Below are 18,191 nucleotides of genomic sequence, written 5' to 3'. Positions count from 1 at the left end.
CACTAAGTTACCGCAGCTCGTTGTTGAAGATTTGACTGAAACACTACAATCAGATGACCAACGTATTTGTACAGAAAAGAAAAGGAAGTAGAAAACAACACACAACTACTGTCGCGGTTTAAACAAGTCAGTTTTATTTATGAAGCCCAACATCACAAATGTGCCTCAAATGTGCCAGAGAACAGTGACATTCAGCGGCTTTCTTCTTCTACAGTGGCCTTCCTGTGTCTCCCGTGTCTCGCTGAAGATGTGTCCAGATGAAGATGATGTGTACGAGAGCGTGACTCGTGCGAGGATGTAGACGTTCACTGCTGCCGTCGGTGCTGACATCTCCACACAGAGCATTTAGAAAGAAAAGTCAGCAGGATCCTGAAGATATTCCCGTCCAGGAAACACACCAGTGATAAAGAACATCACTTTAAATTTGATAACTGAGGCTCCTCAGAGTCAAAAGTTTCTGGACTTTTTTCTTGTAAATCAGCAGCTGGGAGGACAAACATCAAAATCCCACTGGGACTCTGGACTTCCACATCACAGTGAATTAAAGGTGACAGACAGAAAGAGCGGAAGCTCCTCCTGTCTGGGAAAAGTGTAGAAATGAATGATCTAACTGTAAAGATGTCAGAAGATTTAAAGTCGAAGATTAATTTGGTGAGAGCCCTTATTTCACCGTTTAAGGATTTTATCGGCTGTAAAAGTCTAGTAAGTGATGTGTCTCCATGTAATATAATTACAGTGGCTTGCAAAAGTATTCAGCCCCCTTGATCTTTTCCACATTTTGTCACGTTACGACCACAAATCTAAATATATTTTATTGGAATTTTATGTGAAAGACCAACACAAAGTGGCACACAATTGTGAAGTAGAAAGAAAATTATATATGATTTTAAAAAAAATTTACAAATAAAAAACTGAAAAGTACGGTGTGCAAAAGTATTCAGCCCCCTTTTCTCTGAGTGTAACCAATTGCCTTCAGAAGTTGCCTGATGATTGCTGAATGATCGAATGTTGACCTAATGACTAAATAGAGTCCACCTGTGTGTAATCTAATCTGAGTACAAATACAGCTGTTCTGTGACGGCCTCAGAGGTTTGTTAAGAGAATATTGGGGAGCAAACAGCATCATGATGTCCAAGGAACACACCAGACAGGTCAGGGATAAAGTTGTGGAGAAGTTTAAAGCAGGGTTAGGCTATAAAAAGATTTCCCAAGCTTTGAACATCTCACGGAGCGCTGTTCAATCCATCATCCGGAAATGGAAATTGTATGGCACAACTGCAAACCTACCAAGACACGGCCGTCCACCTAAACTTACAGGCCGAACAAGGAGAGCACTGATCAGAGATGCAGCCAAGAGGCCCATGGTGACTCTCGACGAACTGCAGAGATCCACAGCTCAGGTGGGGGAATCTGTCCACAGGACAACTATTAGTCGTGCGCTGCACAAATCTGGCCTTTATGGAAGAGTGGCAAGAAGAAAGCCATTGTTAAAAGAAAACCATAAGAAGTCCCGTTTGCAGTTTGCCAGAAGCCATATGGGAGACACAGCAAACATGTGGAAGAAGGTGCTCTGGTCAGATGAGACCAAAATTGAACTTTTTGGCCTAAATGCAAAACGCTATGTGTGGCGGAAAACTAACACTGCACATCACTCTAAACACACCATCCCCACTGTCAAACATGGTGGTGGCAGCATCATGCTCTGGGGGTGCTTCTCTTCAGCAGGGACAGGGAAGATGGTCAGAGTTGATGGGAAGATGGATGGAGCCAAATACAGGGCAATCTTGGAAGAAAACCTGTTGGAGTCTGCAAAAGACTTGAGACTGGGGCGGAGGTTCACCTTCCAGCAGGACAACGACCCTAAACATAAAGCCAGGGCTACAATGGAATGGTTTAAAACAAAACATATTCATGTGTTAGAATGGCCCAGTCAAAGTCCAGACCTAAATCCAATCGAGAATCTGTGGCAAGATCTGAAAACTGCCGTTCACAAACGCTCTCCATCTAATCTGACTGAGCTTGAGCTGTTTTGCAAGGAAGAATGGGCAAAAATTTCAGTCTCTCGATGTGCAAAGCTGGTAGAGACATACCCCAAAAGACTTGCAGCTGTAATTGCAGCAAAAGGCGGTTCCACAAAGTATTGACTCAGGGGGGCTGAATACTTTTGCACACCGTACTTTTCAGTTTTTTATTTGTAATTTTTTTTTTTTTAATCATGTATAATTTTCTTTCTACTTCACAATTGTGTGCCACTTTGTGTTGGTCTTTCACATAAAATTCCAATAAAATATATTTCTGTTTGTGGTCGTAACGTGACAAAATGTGGAAAAGTTCAAGGGGGCTGAATACTTTTGCAAGCCACTGTATATAATACTCTGATTCTCTTTCTTTTTAAGAGTGAGATGTTCAGATGGAGGTCAGTCTCAAGCTGGACGCAGGTCATGGTTAGCCTATCTTAGCATAAAGACTGGAAACAGCTAACCGAGCTCTGTCCAAAGCAAAAAGGCTGCAAGCGCCTGCCGCTGTACCACGGCTCAGAGGCTAGGAGTGCAGCAGTTGTCATGGGTGCAGTTTAAATGGTTAAATTGTATTTTGAACTCATCTAAAAGGAACTTAAAAGTCTATTTCATTGGACCCTTGAATTCCAACAGGAGATAAAACCTCTGCGACACAGTTAAAAGTTGCAGTAAATCCCCTCCGACTGGCTTCACTCCTACAGGAAACAGAGCAGCTGAGGCAGATTGCATCACCACATGTTCTTCTTACTGTTATTATTGTTCACAGAGTGGAGAGCAGAGGAACCCATGAGCCAGCAGACCGGACTGGAGGCTTTGTTTGAATAACAAGTTTCAAAAATAAATGTTTGCAAAGTGAAAATCTGAAAAATAGAAGTTAAACAGACAGAATTATCCAGTTAAACACAGGATGAGGTGAAAGTGCTGACAACTGTAAACAACACTGTAAAATGTCTTGAAATGTTAATTTCTTGCAGTGAAATATTGTATGGAAGTTGCAGTTTGAATTGAAACACTAAAAGGAGTTGAAGTGTCAGCGGAGGTTGAGCTGTCAGTTTGTGTGTAACCACTGAAAATAGTTAAACTGTCAGTCGAAGCGAAAAGATGCTGAAATGCCAGATGTAACTGCTGAAAGCAGTGGAAGTGAGTGCACTCCGGGGACTTGAAGCGATAGTTGCTATGTAAGCAGTTCAAATGTTAGTTGTAAGTGCAATAATTAGATAAATGGTAAAAAGTAGAGAGTAATAACAGGTTAAAAGGATGAAACATGATAAACAGAGTGATAATAGAGACGAGCTGAGCGGAGAAATGAGGATGAGGAGGATGAGGTATGAATCTTTCTAATCTGTTTTAAAGACTTGTTTGGAATGAACTCAAGAATACACTCACAGCAGTTACTCATGATTCAGTCATCAATACAGACAGATCCAGAGACACACCCTGTGGGGGGGGGGGGGGGGGGGGGGGTTGTGATGAAGAGAAGGAGAACAAGGGCTAGAGGAAGGGTAAAAAAAAAGAGGGAAAAGTATGCAATTAAAAAAGGGAAGAAATGATAGTACAAGAAAAGAAGAGAGGATGCAAGAAAAAGGGATTCTGGAGTTTGAGGGCGACGAGGAGGGAAAGTAAAAAGGTAAGAAAGAAAGAAAGAAAGAAGGAAGGAGTCGAATTAAGGAACAAAAAGAAAAAGAACTAAGAGGAATGAAGGAATTTGGCATGAGGAGAGTAAACGAAGGGAAGGGGAAAAGAAGAATGAAGAGGAGGAGAATGAAGAGGAGGAGAATGACGCTGAAGGAGGAAGACGACAATGGAGGTGTGGGTGTAAAAAAAAAGGTGAGATTGAAAGAAAAGTGGAGCCAAAGAAGCAGAGAGGAAAAGGAAGCTGTGAAATCAAAAAGACAGTAAACATTTTAAGAGACAAAAGAGAATCAAAGGATGGAGGGAGGAAGAAAGGGAGAGGACACAAGGAGAGGAGGAAAGGTGAGAAGAGAGGGAGTCCCACCCTGAATGACGGAGGGGATTTCTGCTGAAGCTAAATGACAAACAGATCCAGAGTCAGTTCTCTTTATAACAGAAACAATACCAACTTAACTGTCAGACTTTTCTTATTAACACTGAATCACAGTAACGTGATGAAAAGTAGCTGCGAGAACTCAACACCAGGCTGACGAGCAGTGTTTCACTAACCTCCGTTTGAATGTTGCAGGTGTGTTTCACCTTCACCTGCAGCTCACCTCTGCAGCCAGGCTTAGGGTCAGTTTGTCAGGCGTCTTCTCCGGCGGACTTCATGGTATTTCTGGCTGCAGAAGCGTCTTTAGTCTTCATTCGATGGCAACATGGTGATATTATGTTGATTAGCTCATATTACCTATGAAATTGTGCTCTGCCGCACCTGTAACCACACCCAACAGTGATGTCACAGTGTACCGACACACCCGAGAGTACACGTCTCTTCTCCATCACTGCAGCGACATGAGAAGTTCAGCCACCGGAAGGTCAGCAAAAGCAAGATTTTCAGGGGGTGTGAAGTGGCTCTTTTCGTATCATACCATTGTTGCATGTTTGGGAGCTTTCGATAATAATCAGCTGATGCAGGTCGACCAGTTTCATCACCTGCCCAACCAGCTGTGTCTCCATCATGAAGTTAAAACCGTCACTGCTGAAGTTCTTTAAACTTCACCAGATGTGAACTGTAGCTCGGCTAGCACAGTGAAGGGTATCTTACCTTTCTGAAACAATGGATCCTTGATTTTGTCATTTCAGCAGCTTGTTTGAAAATGAGAGTCCTGCAGAGAGTCTCTAGTGTGCATTTGATGGCAACATTGTGACATCATGCTAACTAGCTCATCTACAGTCAGAGAGACAAAGACACAGCGAGCTGCAGCCAGGAGGAGGCGAGTGTGGACACTCAGAGTCGTCTCTACACCATAAACTGATAAACTGTACGGCTAACAGAGCGCGCTCAGACACAAGTGTCAGGGTTAGGGCTCAAAGCCACCTTCTGACTCTGAAGCATAATGGGGAACAGAACAGTAAGCGTGTATATATATATATATATAAATAAATAAGACGGTTGCCTCAGTGACCTGAGGAGACAGACTTAACATGTCTCTGTTGTTGTAAACATTTTTAAAGCTCAACCCCGAATGATTAAAACTGTGGTTGTAAATGAGTCTGTAATTTGGACCAGTGGTTCTGAGTCCTTTCAGCTCGTGTGGGAGGGAGATGGATACAGACCAACACTCAAATGAACTAATGATAACTTTATATTAAAACTGCTTTCCATGCTTTGATCTATTGAGCCTTTATCAATGCCTTAGTTTTATGTCTCTTGTCTTCCCGTAGACCTTTTGTTTTGTTTTTGAGGTAGTTAATATTCATCATTTAGTGAGACGAGACCTGGAAGCTTTCACATGAATGTGATACCACCTCAAACTATCTCTGGAGGTCCCTGCAGGATCCTGGGCCCCGGTCGAGGACCACAGATTTACAGTAGTTGATGATGGATGAAGGCTTTGGTGCTTAAGAGTCGATATACTGCCTCCTCCTGGCGGCTCCAAGCAATTACACAACTGCAGCCACAGATAGACATGTACACAAGAGAGTGACGTAATGATGGCGTCTTGTATTGAAAACACTTCACTGTGTGTGCGTTCTAGAAAACGAAGCCTTTTAAATTCCTCAGCATCAGTATGCATGATGAAATACACTCAAGGTCCACTTCTTTCTTAACTGTATCTCATGATCTTCATCAGCGAATGGAGCCGACTTATTTTCACCACTCCCATTTTCCTTCAGTATGAAGACAACAGCTACAAACTGGCAATAAACAAACATTTCAAATAAATAAAAATATATTTCACCTTCGATTTAAATTAGAGCAACAGAGTCGGCACATTTGAGTCAGAGCTCTTGGTTCACTGGACAAAGAACAAACACAAGAAGGTGGGAAATCTGTTCAGGAAGGATTTTTTCCCCACAAACTGGACTTAAACTGGTTTGGAAACTGCAACCACCAGTTGTGATTTTCAAAAATCCTGGAGGCTGTTTGTCCCTGAAAGCTGACGTGGTGTAAAAACATTTGTTTCACAAAGTTCATAGTGAGACAGAAACACCCGCCGGCTCAAATCAGCGGCTGAATCAAGTCCAGATATCAAGCGTCACCAGTCAACCTGTGATCCAGGACGCTGGGTCTCAGGTGTTATCGCTGAAAACTTGTCCCAGGACAGAGAGTCTCGCGCTGAACGGCTGAACGGGGCAGGACAGCAGGGGGGGTGTCCTCTTCTCACCTGGTTTTAGTGCAATGCTCTCTGATTGGCCGGGGGGAGGGCCTTCTGTCTGTTTGGCGGGCGGCTTCGATTGGCTGCCGGACTTTTCCGCGGGCTGCGATAGGCTGAGCAGGATGTCTCGGAGCTCCTGACGGTCCTGGGCGTGGCGGCTGCAGCAGTAGAGCGCCGCGGGGTCGAGAGGGTGAGCCTCCGTGTTGAAGATGAACCCCCCCGCCCCTAAGACACAGCGCCCCCCTTCGCCTCCCTCCTCCCAGGACCCGTCCCCCTCAGTCCCCCCGCCGTGCAGGAAGTGGGCGGGGTCAAACAGCAGGTAGAGGTACTTGATGGTCTCAGCGAGAAAGAAGGACTCCATCCTGTTGTCCAGCTGGTGGTCTCGCAGGTCTTTAACCTGCAGGAACATTAACGACTGACTTCAACCTTTGTTTCCATTGTTTCTGCAAAGATTTCATTTTCTGTACATGAAACATGAAAAAACGTTATAAATAAATCACCATTGCTTAAAAAATATTATGTTAAAAAACAAAAAGTCCATTAATTGATTAGTTGGCAGAACATTCATTGCCAATTAATTGTTTAAGACATTTATCACATCATGAAGCAACATGTGCAGGTTGCAGCTTCTCCAACGTGAAGATTGGCTGCTTTTATAGAATCTCTTTGATTTTGGGACAGTTGGTCCAACAGTTTGTAGGATTCTGGGACTTTGGGAACTTGTGATGGACATTTATCACTATTTTCAAACATTTCACAGAATACATGATCAATCGTAATGAATACTTACTTAGATTAATAGATAATAATAATCGTATGTTGATTATTATTATCGATAGATCGTACACTATCCATTGACTCTTGTGATAAATGATGGATTTCCATTCAATTGTTCAGACATTAATGTCCTCAGAACTTTTCTATCTAGTCCAATACTTTGGTTTTGACCAAATATCTAAAACGAATGCCTTTCCCATCAGCCTCAGCTGTATTTTGTGTTTGCTGCTAATGTTAGCATGCTCACACGCTAAATTAAGATGGTGAACATGGTAAAACATGTTAGCATCGTCACTGTGAGCATGTTAGCATGGCCGACATTATGACATGTTGTAGACGAGTCCGTCCACGAATGCTTTGGGTTTCACACAGTTCACAGACAGATCTTACAGTGGCGTATCCGCAGGGCGTCTTAGCGATCCTCTCTATGGACTCCAGAGCATCGAGGCCCAGCTGGAGGTAGGTGTGGTCCCCTGTCGCCCTGAACAGGTACATGGCACTCTCGATTAGCTCTGGAACAAGTGAACACACACAGAAACTTACTGTATTTGTGTTTCAGACAGGGAGCTAGCTGTTGAACTAGCTGGTTTAGCGGTCAGCTACTCCGTCACTTAACCTGGTTAACTAAAGTCTTCTATACTTCCAAAATAAAAGCCCCCTTTACAGTGTAAGTTTTAAATGATTTATGTGAAGCCTTTGAATTTCCCAACCAAAACACTTATTTAACTTGTAACTATACATGCACTCTCCTCTCCGTGTCACTGCTGGGTCAGAGGTAGGTGGACTGACCTGGTCTCAGTGGGTATCCCTCCCTCTTGTCCACAGTGTAACCCTGAGGGATGCTGTAAAACTCCGGCAGACCTCCAAACTGTCTCCACACTGAGTAATAGTTCTGGAAAGTTCTCACTGCGCTGTCCAGGTTCCCCAGGAGAGACTGAAACACAAAGGAAATGAATACTTATGGCTACAACTTGTCTTGAAAAACATTCATGTGAGTTCTCAGTATTCTGTACGAACCTGAAGGCCGGGCCAGAAGGCCTCCAGAGACTGGAAAACAGGCATGGAGACGGTTCCTTTGTGCATCTGGACCCACAGGTACCAGTCGTCAAATCGGGTGTAGTTCTGAATGGCTCGGTCGTACTCTGAGAAAACATCACACTGATGTGAGTGTGAGGTCACGGAGGCTTCGTTTCTATCTGTCAGGATGTGGTTGTGTCGTGTTCCTCGCTCAAAGGAGGGTTACCCAGGAACATGTCGAGCAGCTCCTCGTCCTGCAGCATGATGGCTCCTTTCACCAGATACTCAAAGTAGGAGTCGACCCCCGCTCCGATACCGGCGTCCTGAGCCACCCACTTCTTAGACAGGATGTCAATGTGGTTCCCCACCTGGACAGAAACGCAGACAGGTAAGAGTAAAGAGACAGGTGTGAAATGAGAGAGATGCAGGTCTCCTGTAAATCAGCAGTTTTCCATTTGTAGAACTTAAACCAGAAGGCAGGTTTCTTTGTTGTAGCTACTGTCGTTGCGTAAAAAGGAAGAGAAACAAAGACGTTTCCATGGTAACTGAACTAAAAGCAGACAGGTGGACTAGTTACCAGTCCGATGTCAGATCTGGTCTTCCACAGGGCTCTCAGGGCTCGCCGGGCCGTGTTCTCAAACGTTTCGTCTCCTGTTAGTCGACTCAGCGTGGCGAACTCCAGGATGAAGGTTCCCACGCCGGCGGTACAGGTGACGGGTGTTTCGGTGGGACTGACGCCATTCAGGAGGTTCACCGTGCCGTACGGCATGCCGGTGGGAGTTTGGAACGCTAAAATCGTTTACACAACATGTTACGGCTGCTGCCCATTAGTCTCACTTGGTTGTTAATAGTGTTGCAACAAGTGGTTATTCCCATGATTCAAACTACAATAACAGTAATAAGTAATATGAACATTAACGCAACATTAAGATTGATATTAATGATTCATTGATTAAATCAGGGGTCAATTCTTTTTTCAAGTAATCCGTTAATCATTTAGACTTCAAATTGTGACAAATAGCCCACAAAATGTACTAAAGTTCAAAGTGACGTTAATTAACAAACATATAAAACAGACAAAAACAGCAAATTCTCACTTTTGAGAAGCTGGAAATAGCTAATGATTATTCTATTATTCTATTATTCTATTGACTAATCAGGCCATTCTTTCAGCCATGATTATTAGTGGAAACTGTTACAGTGACTATAGTTGGGGAATTTGTGAAATGAGGATTTTCCTTTTGTTGTACTACTTTCTTACAGTATGTCTACTTCTTAAAGAGTCTCCAGTTTACTCAAGTCCGACTGAGTAACTCCGTGTGAGTCTCCGGTACTCAAGACTAAATGTTTTGCCTCCTTCTGTCACAACCTGCGATTGCTCCTGTTGATGTGGAGCCAACAGATGTCTCGATCACAGCAGTTTCAATTTGCAAAAATTTGCATTTAGTCAGGTTTGCAGTACATTGTGGCCTCGACAGGATGTGACCAAAACATCACACCCGACTGCAGCTGGCTTCATCAACAAGGCCGGACCCCCACTGTCTCCGACTCTTACCACCCCCTATAGACACACGTTACATTAACGCACACTGTTGCAGATCTCTAGGTTATTATTGTCGTACGTTGTATTTATTCTTCATATTGTGAACATTTGAAAAAAAATTTATATCTCGTTTTAAACACTGAGGAGCTCTTTTCATTTCAAAACATTTTTCTTTTCTCTTACTATGTTTATTGCGACTGTTATGCACCAAAACACCAAGAGTGTGTATGTGTGTGTGTGTGTGTGTGTGTGTGTGTGTTTTCACACCAGGCAGCAGTTTCCTGGCGGCGTCCTCGGCCATCCTCAGCAGCGGCCCTGAACAGGGCCAACCGGGCTCCAGCTCCATCCCTGCCCTACCTGCCAACAGGTGAGCCGACAGCAGACCACCCACCACTACACACACACACACACACACACACAGAAGTTTGACTATTAAAGGGACAGTGCCACCGAGTCACAGAGAACTTCTGATTCGTCCCTCCTTCTGTACCTCTGATGTTGGTTTCGAACACGGAGGCGTTGACGTCGATGTCAAAGTCCACGGTGTCTTGGAGGAGCGACGCCACGCGCTGAAACTCTGTGCGGTTTCCCAAAACCTTCAGAGAAGCATTTTAGAAGTTGTTTATTTTTGTTTTCGTCATTCTTCATTACACCTGAACGCAGCCTGACTCTCAACAGAGAGATGTGATCAGACATGTTTACAATATTAAAGGTCCTGAGAAAGTTCTGAAATCGTCATTTTTATTCATGCGTCTGGCTAAGAAATGTTCTTTTTTTCTCTTACCAGCAGAGTGTCGAGAGCATCGATCAGAGTGAGCGAGAAACTGTTGAGAAAAGATGTTTTATTAATGGCTAATTAGTTTGACAAAATATTGAATATAGAGCTAAAGTGTACAAGAGGCAGTGGATTTCTGAGAGAAAAGTGAAAACTTGACAGTATTTACAGAATATACATTTGTGAATATGAAATTTAGTCATCAGACTGACTGAAAATCAAATGAAGCCACTTAAAGTCAAAGTACAAAACTCATTCATGAAAATATATAAATATACATGAAAAATAAAAATGTGAGTAGACCTACAATGTCACAAAGATCAACACATCGCAGTATTTTAAAAGGTACTTCTTTAGCTTTATTAGTTATCAGGTATTTAATTTTCTGTCACCTTACCTGCCCCAGGTGTCTTGTCCGTCACAGGTGAGTGGGCGGAGCTCGTCGTAGGGGAACGCGTTGTCAAGGTAACTGTTGTAGGCGTGGTAGAACATGGATTTGATGCGCTGTCTGAAAAATGAAGCAGGTTACAGAGAATCTGTTTAATGACAGGCTGAGATGTTGTTATTCTTTATTATGCTTGTTTCAGCTGTGAAAGAGTGTATTTACACTGTGGTATTTCTACTTTTACTCGAGTAGAAGATCTCAATTTCAGTCTTCTTCCTCTACTGAAATCAACTTGAAAACATAAAGATTCAGAGTATGAAATTAAAAACAAACTTAATTCCTTTTTCATGCCTGTTTTCTAAAAGAGGAGGTTTGAGGAGAGAATTTGTGTTTGACAGACAATTTTCAAGCATCTAAAGCTTGTTTATGAAAGTCTGCTTTCAGAGAGAGAGAGCTCACCAGTGGTGCAATGTAACTATTCGAGGTACTTGTACTTTAATCGAGTATTTCAACTGTGTGCAGCTTTACACTTTAATTCCACTACATCTCAGGAGAAATGTATTTTTCTGAGCTCATGAAAAGTCGGCTTTTCAGAGATTCGTGGTTCTCGCAGGACAGAAACGCTACAAACACACGCTGACCTTATAGAATATGATGCATCGCTGCAGATGAAACTAGCCAACAGTATATAAAGTACTTCAAATGAGCTCTACCTGAAACATCTACAGCAGGAAAATGACACAGACACATGAATGCAGGAACATCAGAGAGAACAGAAACACTGACATTTTACTGCAACATGAGGACTTTTACTGCTGATACTTCAACTACATTTAGCTGATAATACTTGTACTTGGGCTACGTAAGGTTTTGAATGCAGGAATTTTACTTGTAGAAGAGTATTTTCACAGTCTGGTGTTAGTACTTTTACTTCAGTAAAGGATCTGAATACTTCTTCCACCACTGGAGCTTACTGAGTGCAGTTCCTCATCTCACTGTAGTTCTATCTGGGTGTGTTTCACAGTTTCTCTGCGTTACCTGACAGCAGCCATCTCCTCCTCACTGAACTGATGAGCCGCCGCATCGTTCAGCAGCCAAACAAACAGCGCCACGCACACGGGAGCCCGCATGGAGAGACACGGGGAGACCCGGGAGAGAGACACGGGGAGACCCGGGACAGAGGCACGTGTGGACACGGACACAGAAAATATAACAAAACGTAAACAACTGAAGGAAATGCAGGAGCACAGGTGGGTTTCTGGTGTTGCTGTCAGCTATCAGGAAGTAAACCGAGTGCGCATGCGTCGTCCGGTGCGCTGACGAGAAAACTAACCATAGCTGCGTTCAAGAACAAACCGTTTTGATCAACGTTAGGGAATGTAAATACAATCTTAAAAACAAACGGAACAGACGGAGGGGACCGTGAGAACATATTAGCTTTTTTGACGGTAAATAACTCGTTAAAATAACTTGTTAAGACATTTTTCTTTCGCTTCAATTAGTAGTTAGAGCTGCGTTCAACAACAAAACGTTAAGAACCGTAACACTTTATCTTGACTCCCCCTATTTAACATTTATAAGTACTATATAAACATTTAATACATTCTTTATGACTCACAATACTGTAGTTGTGCCCGTGTGTAAAGCTGTGCACAGAGTCTCTCTCAATTTATTAATAATAATAATAATAATAGAACATGAAACATGGAAACCCTGCACTTGTAAGAGTCTGCCGCCATGCTGTAGCAGCTCTGTGAGGCGCTGCACTTCCGGCAGATAAATGCTAATGTCAGCATGAGAACATGCTAACAATGCTAACGTGCTGATGTTTAGCAGTTAATGTTTACCATGTTCACCTTCCTAGTTTAGCATGTTAATATGCTAACATTTGCTAATTAGCACAAAACACAAAGTAGAGCTGAAGCTGATGGGAATGTCATCATACTTTTTTATGAAGTATTTTGTAAAGTATAAAGTATTGGACAGTGGTGGTACAGTAAAAGTAGCAATACTACAGCATACAAATACTCAGTTACTAGAAAGGTCCTGCTTTCAAAATGTTACTTAAAGTACCAAAAGTAAAAGTAGTCATTATACAGAATAACGTTTATTGTATTACTGGATTATAATTATTGATATTGATCAATGTGTTCATCTCTTTAACGTTGCAGCTGGTAAATGTGGAGCTCATTTTCTTTACTTTATAAACTGCTGGGTAGCTTGTGACCCCCCCCCCCCCCCCCCCGGATAAATGAAGTTTTATCTTAACCTGTAATAATACATCATAATGTATTTGTTGATTATATTTTGTATTGTTAATCTGAATCTGCAAAGTAACTAAAGTAATCAAATATATGTAGTTGAGTGAAAAGTGAAATGTAGTGGAGTAGAAGTATAAAGTGGCAGAAAACAGCCTGGAACAGCCTGCGGACTGATTTCTATAGAAAGGATGTGACATCTTCCCGAGTGCCTTGACGGAGCCTGCAGGGTGAAGCTCAGCTGGGCCCTTCGGCTATAAAAAGCTGGCCCATGCTTCACTCCAGTCTCTCCCCTCCTACAGCGGACATCCACCCTGCATCATCATCTTCTTTTGGTTTGCACCTTCAACACCTCCACAGCACACTAACCACACATCCGTGCGCTGTTTGCATAACTGACATGGCTGATCTACACACTCCGTTGTTGATTTGTGTTACCTTAGTTTTAATAAATTCTTGTTTTGAGTAAATATCTCGCGTGGACACATTCCCTGAGCCGGTTTGTGACAAATCCGGGACAATGGAGAATGTTTCATTTCAAGTGCTGAGTTAAAAACAAAGTACATATTCTACAGATATAGACTTTGAAACTGTGGTGAAATGTGTGTAATGCTGCTGATGTCAATATGACTCATGCAGGAAGTGTGGCCCACCAGCAAGGAACCATGTTTGCATGTCAAATATTGTTTTGAATACATTCACAGAATGGGCCATTCAGTACAGCATCAGCTAACAGTACGACAGTGAAGAACCTGACAGGTGAAGCACTGTTCCCATAAAGACCTGGCAGGAAGTGGAAAGTGCAGTTAAACAGCTGCACATCTACGGTCACAGACTCAAAGAGGGGAACAAGGAACACACAAGGATGGAAAAGGTTCTTCTGTGCATCATCACTGCATCAGGTGAGTGTTTCATGTATTACTTTATGAATTATTCATTTCCCACTTTGTGACATTATGTATTGTGGTATCCTCGTGACGGCATTGTGAGTTATTTCATGTTCATGACATCCATAGTAGAAGTGGTTTTACTGCCAAAGACAATGACACACCTGAACCAGAGACGTTACAAAGTCAAGATTGATCATTTAAGTCATGTTTAGCCCAAATCTAATCAATCGGCATGTCTGCCACTACAGGGCTGTATGCTGCGTCCTCACATGCTGAACGTCAGTACCATTTTGTTTATGAGCCGAAGACCATGACTGAAGCACGGAGCTACTGCAGAGAAAGACACACAGACCTGGCCACCATAGACAACATGGAGGATGTGGAGCTCCTGAACAAGATGGCACATTTAAACAAAATGGTCAACTCGGAAGACAGCTATGTTGAGTTCACTTTTCACTCTCTTTCATTTCAAAGACAGCTGAGTATTTCCATTTAATGCTGCTTTATACTTCTGCTCCACATGTCAAAGGACCATTTATTTGACAGATAGTTGCAAGTTACTTTACATATTAAAGATTAAACCAGAGTGACTTTTACTTGAACTTTACTTCTGCTCACCAGTTTTTATGCACATTTTCAATTCAGAAAATTTGGTTATAAAAAATAAAAAAGAGGGGAAACTTATAAATGTTTGAAGCCACGTTTTCAGGGGCCTTCAGAGGTCAAATATTTAATGTCACAATTGAGGCTGCTGGAACACACATCAATTATTGCTTTCAGAATGCCTGGATAGGGCTGTACGATGACCTGGACAGCTGGAGGTGGTCACTGTCAGACAAAAGTTTCAACAAACACGGGGAGGCGGAGTTCAGAAGATGGTCGCCTGGAGAACCGAACAACAAAAACAGTGGAGAACTCTGCACATGGATGTACGATAATGGACTATGGAGCGACCACATTTGTGAAGAACAGATGAGTGCAGTCTGCGTCGACGTCAGAGGTGAGAATTTGAACTAGTGAAGTTAAAAACACACCAGTTTAGTTTCTTGACCTCTCTGCTTCTCTTTGCCTTTGCTTACATGAATGTCATTTAAAGCAGATCGATGTGAATCAGTGAGGGAAGCAGGGTCATAAAGCCGGTTCATGTAGTGTCTGTTGACCCGTACAGCTCGTCACTGTCTCGGTCAAAAGGGCTCGAAGAAAAGGAGGCAAAATAGCTCTGATGTGCCTTTATGAATGAATGAAGATTTCATGGGCATTTTTTTTTATTCATGTGGAGAGACTGTTAGCCCTCTACTGCACACATTATGGCTTTTCATAAAAAATATATTTCTTCCTATTTTCTGGAAGATTGAGGCTCTCTGATAATGATCAGTTAGGAACATCCCAAGGGATTTCTGTGTTTCCTCAGGGCAATGCTGTGCTACAGTACAACACCAAACACGAGTTACTGAGTTCAATTCATTTGAAATACGCACTCTATTCATTTGTTTTTATATAGTTTTTGTTCAGAACATTTGTATTTTGCAGCAAGCACAGTTTTATTCATTGTATTGTAACAGCAGAAAGTGAAATGTTGCCTGTGGATTTCAGTGGATATGTTCTTACAACACATTGACCAACGTGGTAACGGTATGCAGTACAGGGTTAAGAAATACTCAGTAACATTTATTGAAATGATATTGTCTTTCATTGATATTTTTACAAATTCACTAGTTCAGTCAATTCATAATGGCATGAATTCTGCCACAGATGTGGCACAGATGGCAAACTGTATGTTATGGTACTTCACTGTGGTCTGTTTTAAGGGCTGAATGGGACATTTGTTGTCACCAAGAAATCCATGACATGGACTGAGGCCCAGAGCTACTGCAGAGAACACCACACAGACCTGGCCAGTGTGAGAAACATGGCAGAGAACCAGAAGGTAAATGAGCTGGTACCCACAGGACAAACAGCCTGGATCGGCCTTTCCAGGGACTCCTGGAAGTGGTTGGATGGAAGTAACTCCTCATTTAGGTACTGGAACAATGACACAAAGGAACCTAATAATAACGTGGGGGCGGAGGCTTGTGTGGCAATAGACTTTAACCGCTTTGGAAGGTGGGCGGACTGGAAATGTGACATTAAGAGAGCCTTCATTTGCTACAGTGGTAAGCCATGAATCAGTTAGCCTAGTTATGGATAGAAGAAATACGTTATAACATCCATAATGTTGATAATGTTCATGAAATCATTACAATAGTTCATATGTAGTAGTGATCAAGTGCAGATGGTATGTTTGTGTTGTGCCTCATAGATGCAAGAATGCTAAGACCAACAGTAACAGTAGAGGCCCATGCTAAGCTAAGCTAAGGTTTTATTAAAACAGCTGCCTTTAAAGATAGAGCTGCCATATTTTCTTCTTGAATCTTCCAAAGTGTTGAAATTTGGAAGAATGGCAATTATTATCCAACCAGAAATGTTGTAACAGATAAAGTTTGTTTTTTAAAGAGGTGCCTGTTTCAAAGCAAGTGATGAGAGTGAGGCTGGTGAACAAACACTCCTCTCTGGATCTGAATGGCCGTGCTGTGATGGAGGACATCTTGAAGCAGGTCAATCTTTCTAATTTTACATAAAAAAAGAACAACCTGGTGATGAACAATGTAAATGTGCAAAATGCAGTGTAAACATGTATATGTCATCATTATTGAGAGTAGACGTGTTAAAAAAGATGCAAACAATACAGCAGTTGTATTTGAATAAAGATAATAATATAAAAGTGTGACGCAGGGTGCTCTGAAAACAGAGGATGTAATTGAACTAGAGTGTTTAGAGAAGAATGTTCTCTGAGAGTGATGTTCAGGAAAGTTAATGTTTTTGCATCTCAGCTCAAACAGAGACTGAAGGACCACGGCGTGAATGAAGACATCAAACTGAGCTGGAAGAAGCAGTCAGATGGAAAGGTCTTCCACAAGGACGAGGAGGAGACAAACAAGAGGAAAACCAGTACAAAAAAGGAGGAGCTTTAATGTTGAATCTCTGTGTCTGTTTTCACAAGAGAAAAATGTGTTTCTCTCCTCACAGTCCTCATGGGATGGGTCAGAACAGGCCTGCAACAACTAGTCCATTCATCCATTAGTCAGATAAGATCCTTTAAGATAAGTTAAGATACTTTAAGATTAGATAAGATCCTTTAAGATAAGTTAAGATACTTAAAGATTAGATGAGATACTTTAAGATTAGATGAGATACTTTAAGATAAGTTAAGATACTTTAAGATAAGTTAAGATACTTTAAGATAAGTTAAGATACTTAAAGATTAGATGAGATACTTTAAGATTAGATGAGATACTTTAAGATAAGTTAAGATACTTTAAGATTAGATGAGATACTTTAAGATTAGAAGAGATACTTTAAGATAAGTTAAGATACTTTAAGATTAGATGAGATACTTTAAGATTAGATGAGATCCTTTAAGATAAGTTAAGATACTTTAAGATTAGAAGAGATACTTTAAGATAAGTTAAGATACTTTAAGATTAGATGAGATACTTTAAGATAAGTTAAGATACTTTAAGATTAGATGAGATACTTTAAGATAAGTTAAGATACTTTAAGATTAGATGAGATACTTTAAGATTAGATGAGATACTTTAAGATAAGTTAAGATACTTTAAGATAAGTTAAGATACTTTAAGATTAGATAAAATACTTTAAGATTAGAAGAGATACTTTAAGATAAGTTAAGATACTTTAAGATTAGAAGAGATACTTTAAGATAAGTTAAGATACTTTAAGATTAGAAGAGATACTTTAAGATAAGTTAAGATACTTTAAGATTAGATGAGATACTTTAAGATAAATTAAGATACTTTAAGATTAGAAGAGATACTTTAAGATAAGTTAAGATACTTTAAGATTAGAAGAGATACTTTAAGATTAGAAGAGATACTTTAAGATTAGATGAGATACTTTAAGATTAGATGAGATATTTTAAGATTGGATAAAATACTTTAAAATAAATTAAGATACTTTAAGGTAAGATAAGATACTTTAAGATTGGATGAGGTACTTTAAGATAAATTAAGATACTTTAAGATTAGATGAGGTACTTTAAGATGAATAAAGATACTTTAAGATTAGATAAGATACTTTAAGATAAGTTAAGATACTTTAAGATTAGATGAGATACTTTAAGATGAATTAAGATACTTTAAGATTAGATAAAATACTTTAAGATTAGATGAGGTACTTTAAGATAAATTAAGACAC

At 41.1% G+C, this 18,191-nt stretch overlaps 2 protein-coding genes across 3 annotated transcripts; one reads left to right on the top strand and one right to left on the bottom strand.

Annotated features, from left to right (window-relative positions):
* Window positions 1-5,848: 5,848 nt before the first annotated feature.
* On the bottom strand, window positions 5,849-11,919 carry edem2 (ER degradation enhancer, mannosidase alpha-like 2). Of its 2 annotated transcripts, XM_070910708.1 has the most exons (11): window positions 11,828-11,919; window positions 10,802-10,912; window positions 10,414-10,453; window positions 10,120-10,225; window positions 9,897-10,022; window positions 8,664-8,875; window positions 8,313-8,454; window positions 8,087-8,211; window positions 7,859-8,003; window positions 7,460-7,581; window positions 5,849-6,689 (listed from the first exon to the last, which is right to left on the bottom strand). In XM_070910708.1, exons 1-11 carry the CDS (start codon window positions 11,917-11,919, stop codon window positions 6,207-6,209), a joined length of 1,704 nt encoding a protein of 567 aa, XP_070766809.1. In that variant the 3' UTR covers window positions 5,849-6,206. The 2 variants fall into 2 exon arrangements, with proteins under 2 accessions (XP_070766809.1, XP_070766810.1); XM_070910709.1 differs by lacking the exon at window positions 11,828-11,919 and having other exon boundaries at window positions 10,802-10,911.
* Window positions 11,920-12,201: 282 nt separating this feature from the next.
* Window positions 12,202-17,021, top strand: LOC139289440 (macrophage mannose receptor 1-like). The gene is made up of 7 exons (XM_070911048.1): window positions 12,202-12,237; window positions 13,752-13,949; window positions 14,186-14,376; window positions 14,718-14,937; window positions 15,746-16,090; window positions 16,431-16,531; window positions 16,808-17,021. Exons 2-7 carry the CDS (start codon window positions 13,913-13,915, stop codon window positions 16,946-16,948), a joined length of 1,035 nt encoding a protein of 344 aa, XP_070767149.1. The 5' UTR covers window positions 12,202-12,237; window positions 13,752-13,912; the 3' UTR covers window positions 16,949-17,021.
* Window positions 17,022-18,191: the final 1,170 nt, after the last annotated feature.

Source organism: Enoplosus armatus, chromosome 8 (assembly GCF_043641665.1).
Source record: "Enoplosus armatus isolate fEnoArm2 chromosome 8, fEnoArm2.hap1, whole genome shotgun sequence".
Taxonomy (NCBI): Eukaryota; Metazoa; Chordata; class Actinopteri; order Centrarchiformes; family Enoplosidae; genus Enoplosus; species Enoplosus armatus.
The sequence above is the reverse complement of the archived record's forward strand: the minus strand, read 5'-3'. Positions and strand labels throughout refer to the sequence as shown.

Coding starts and splice junctions, on each gene's coding strand:
- LOC139289440 (XM_070911048.1), top strand. CDS start 13,913: ATGGAAAAGGTTCTTCTGTGCATCATCACTGCATCAG. Junction 14,377..14,717: donor TCAACTCGGAAGACAGCTAT/GTTGAGTTCACT, acceptor TATTGCTTTCAG/AATGCCTGGATAGGGCTGTA. Junction 14,938..15,745: donor AGTCTGCGTCGACGTCAGAG/GTGAGAATTTGA, acceptor GTCTGTTTTAAG/GGCTGAATGGGACATTTGTT.
- edem2 (XM_070910708.1), bottom strand. CDS start 11,919: ATGCGGGCTCCCGTGTGCGTGGCGCTGTTTGTTTGGCTGCTGAACGAT. Junction 7,582..7,858: donor GGGATACCCACTGAGACCAG/GTCAGTCCACCT, acceptor CACTTGTTCCAG/AGCTAATCGAGAGTGCCATG. Junction 6,690..7,459: donor CGCCCTGCGGATACGCCACT/GTAAGATCTGTC, acceptor ATGTTCCTGCAG/GTTAAAGACCTGCGAGACCA.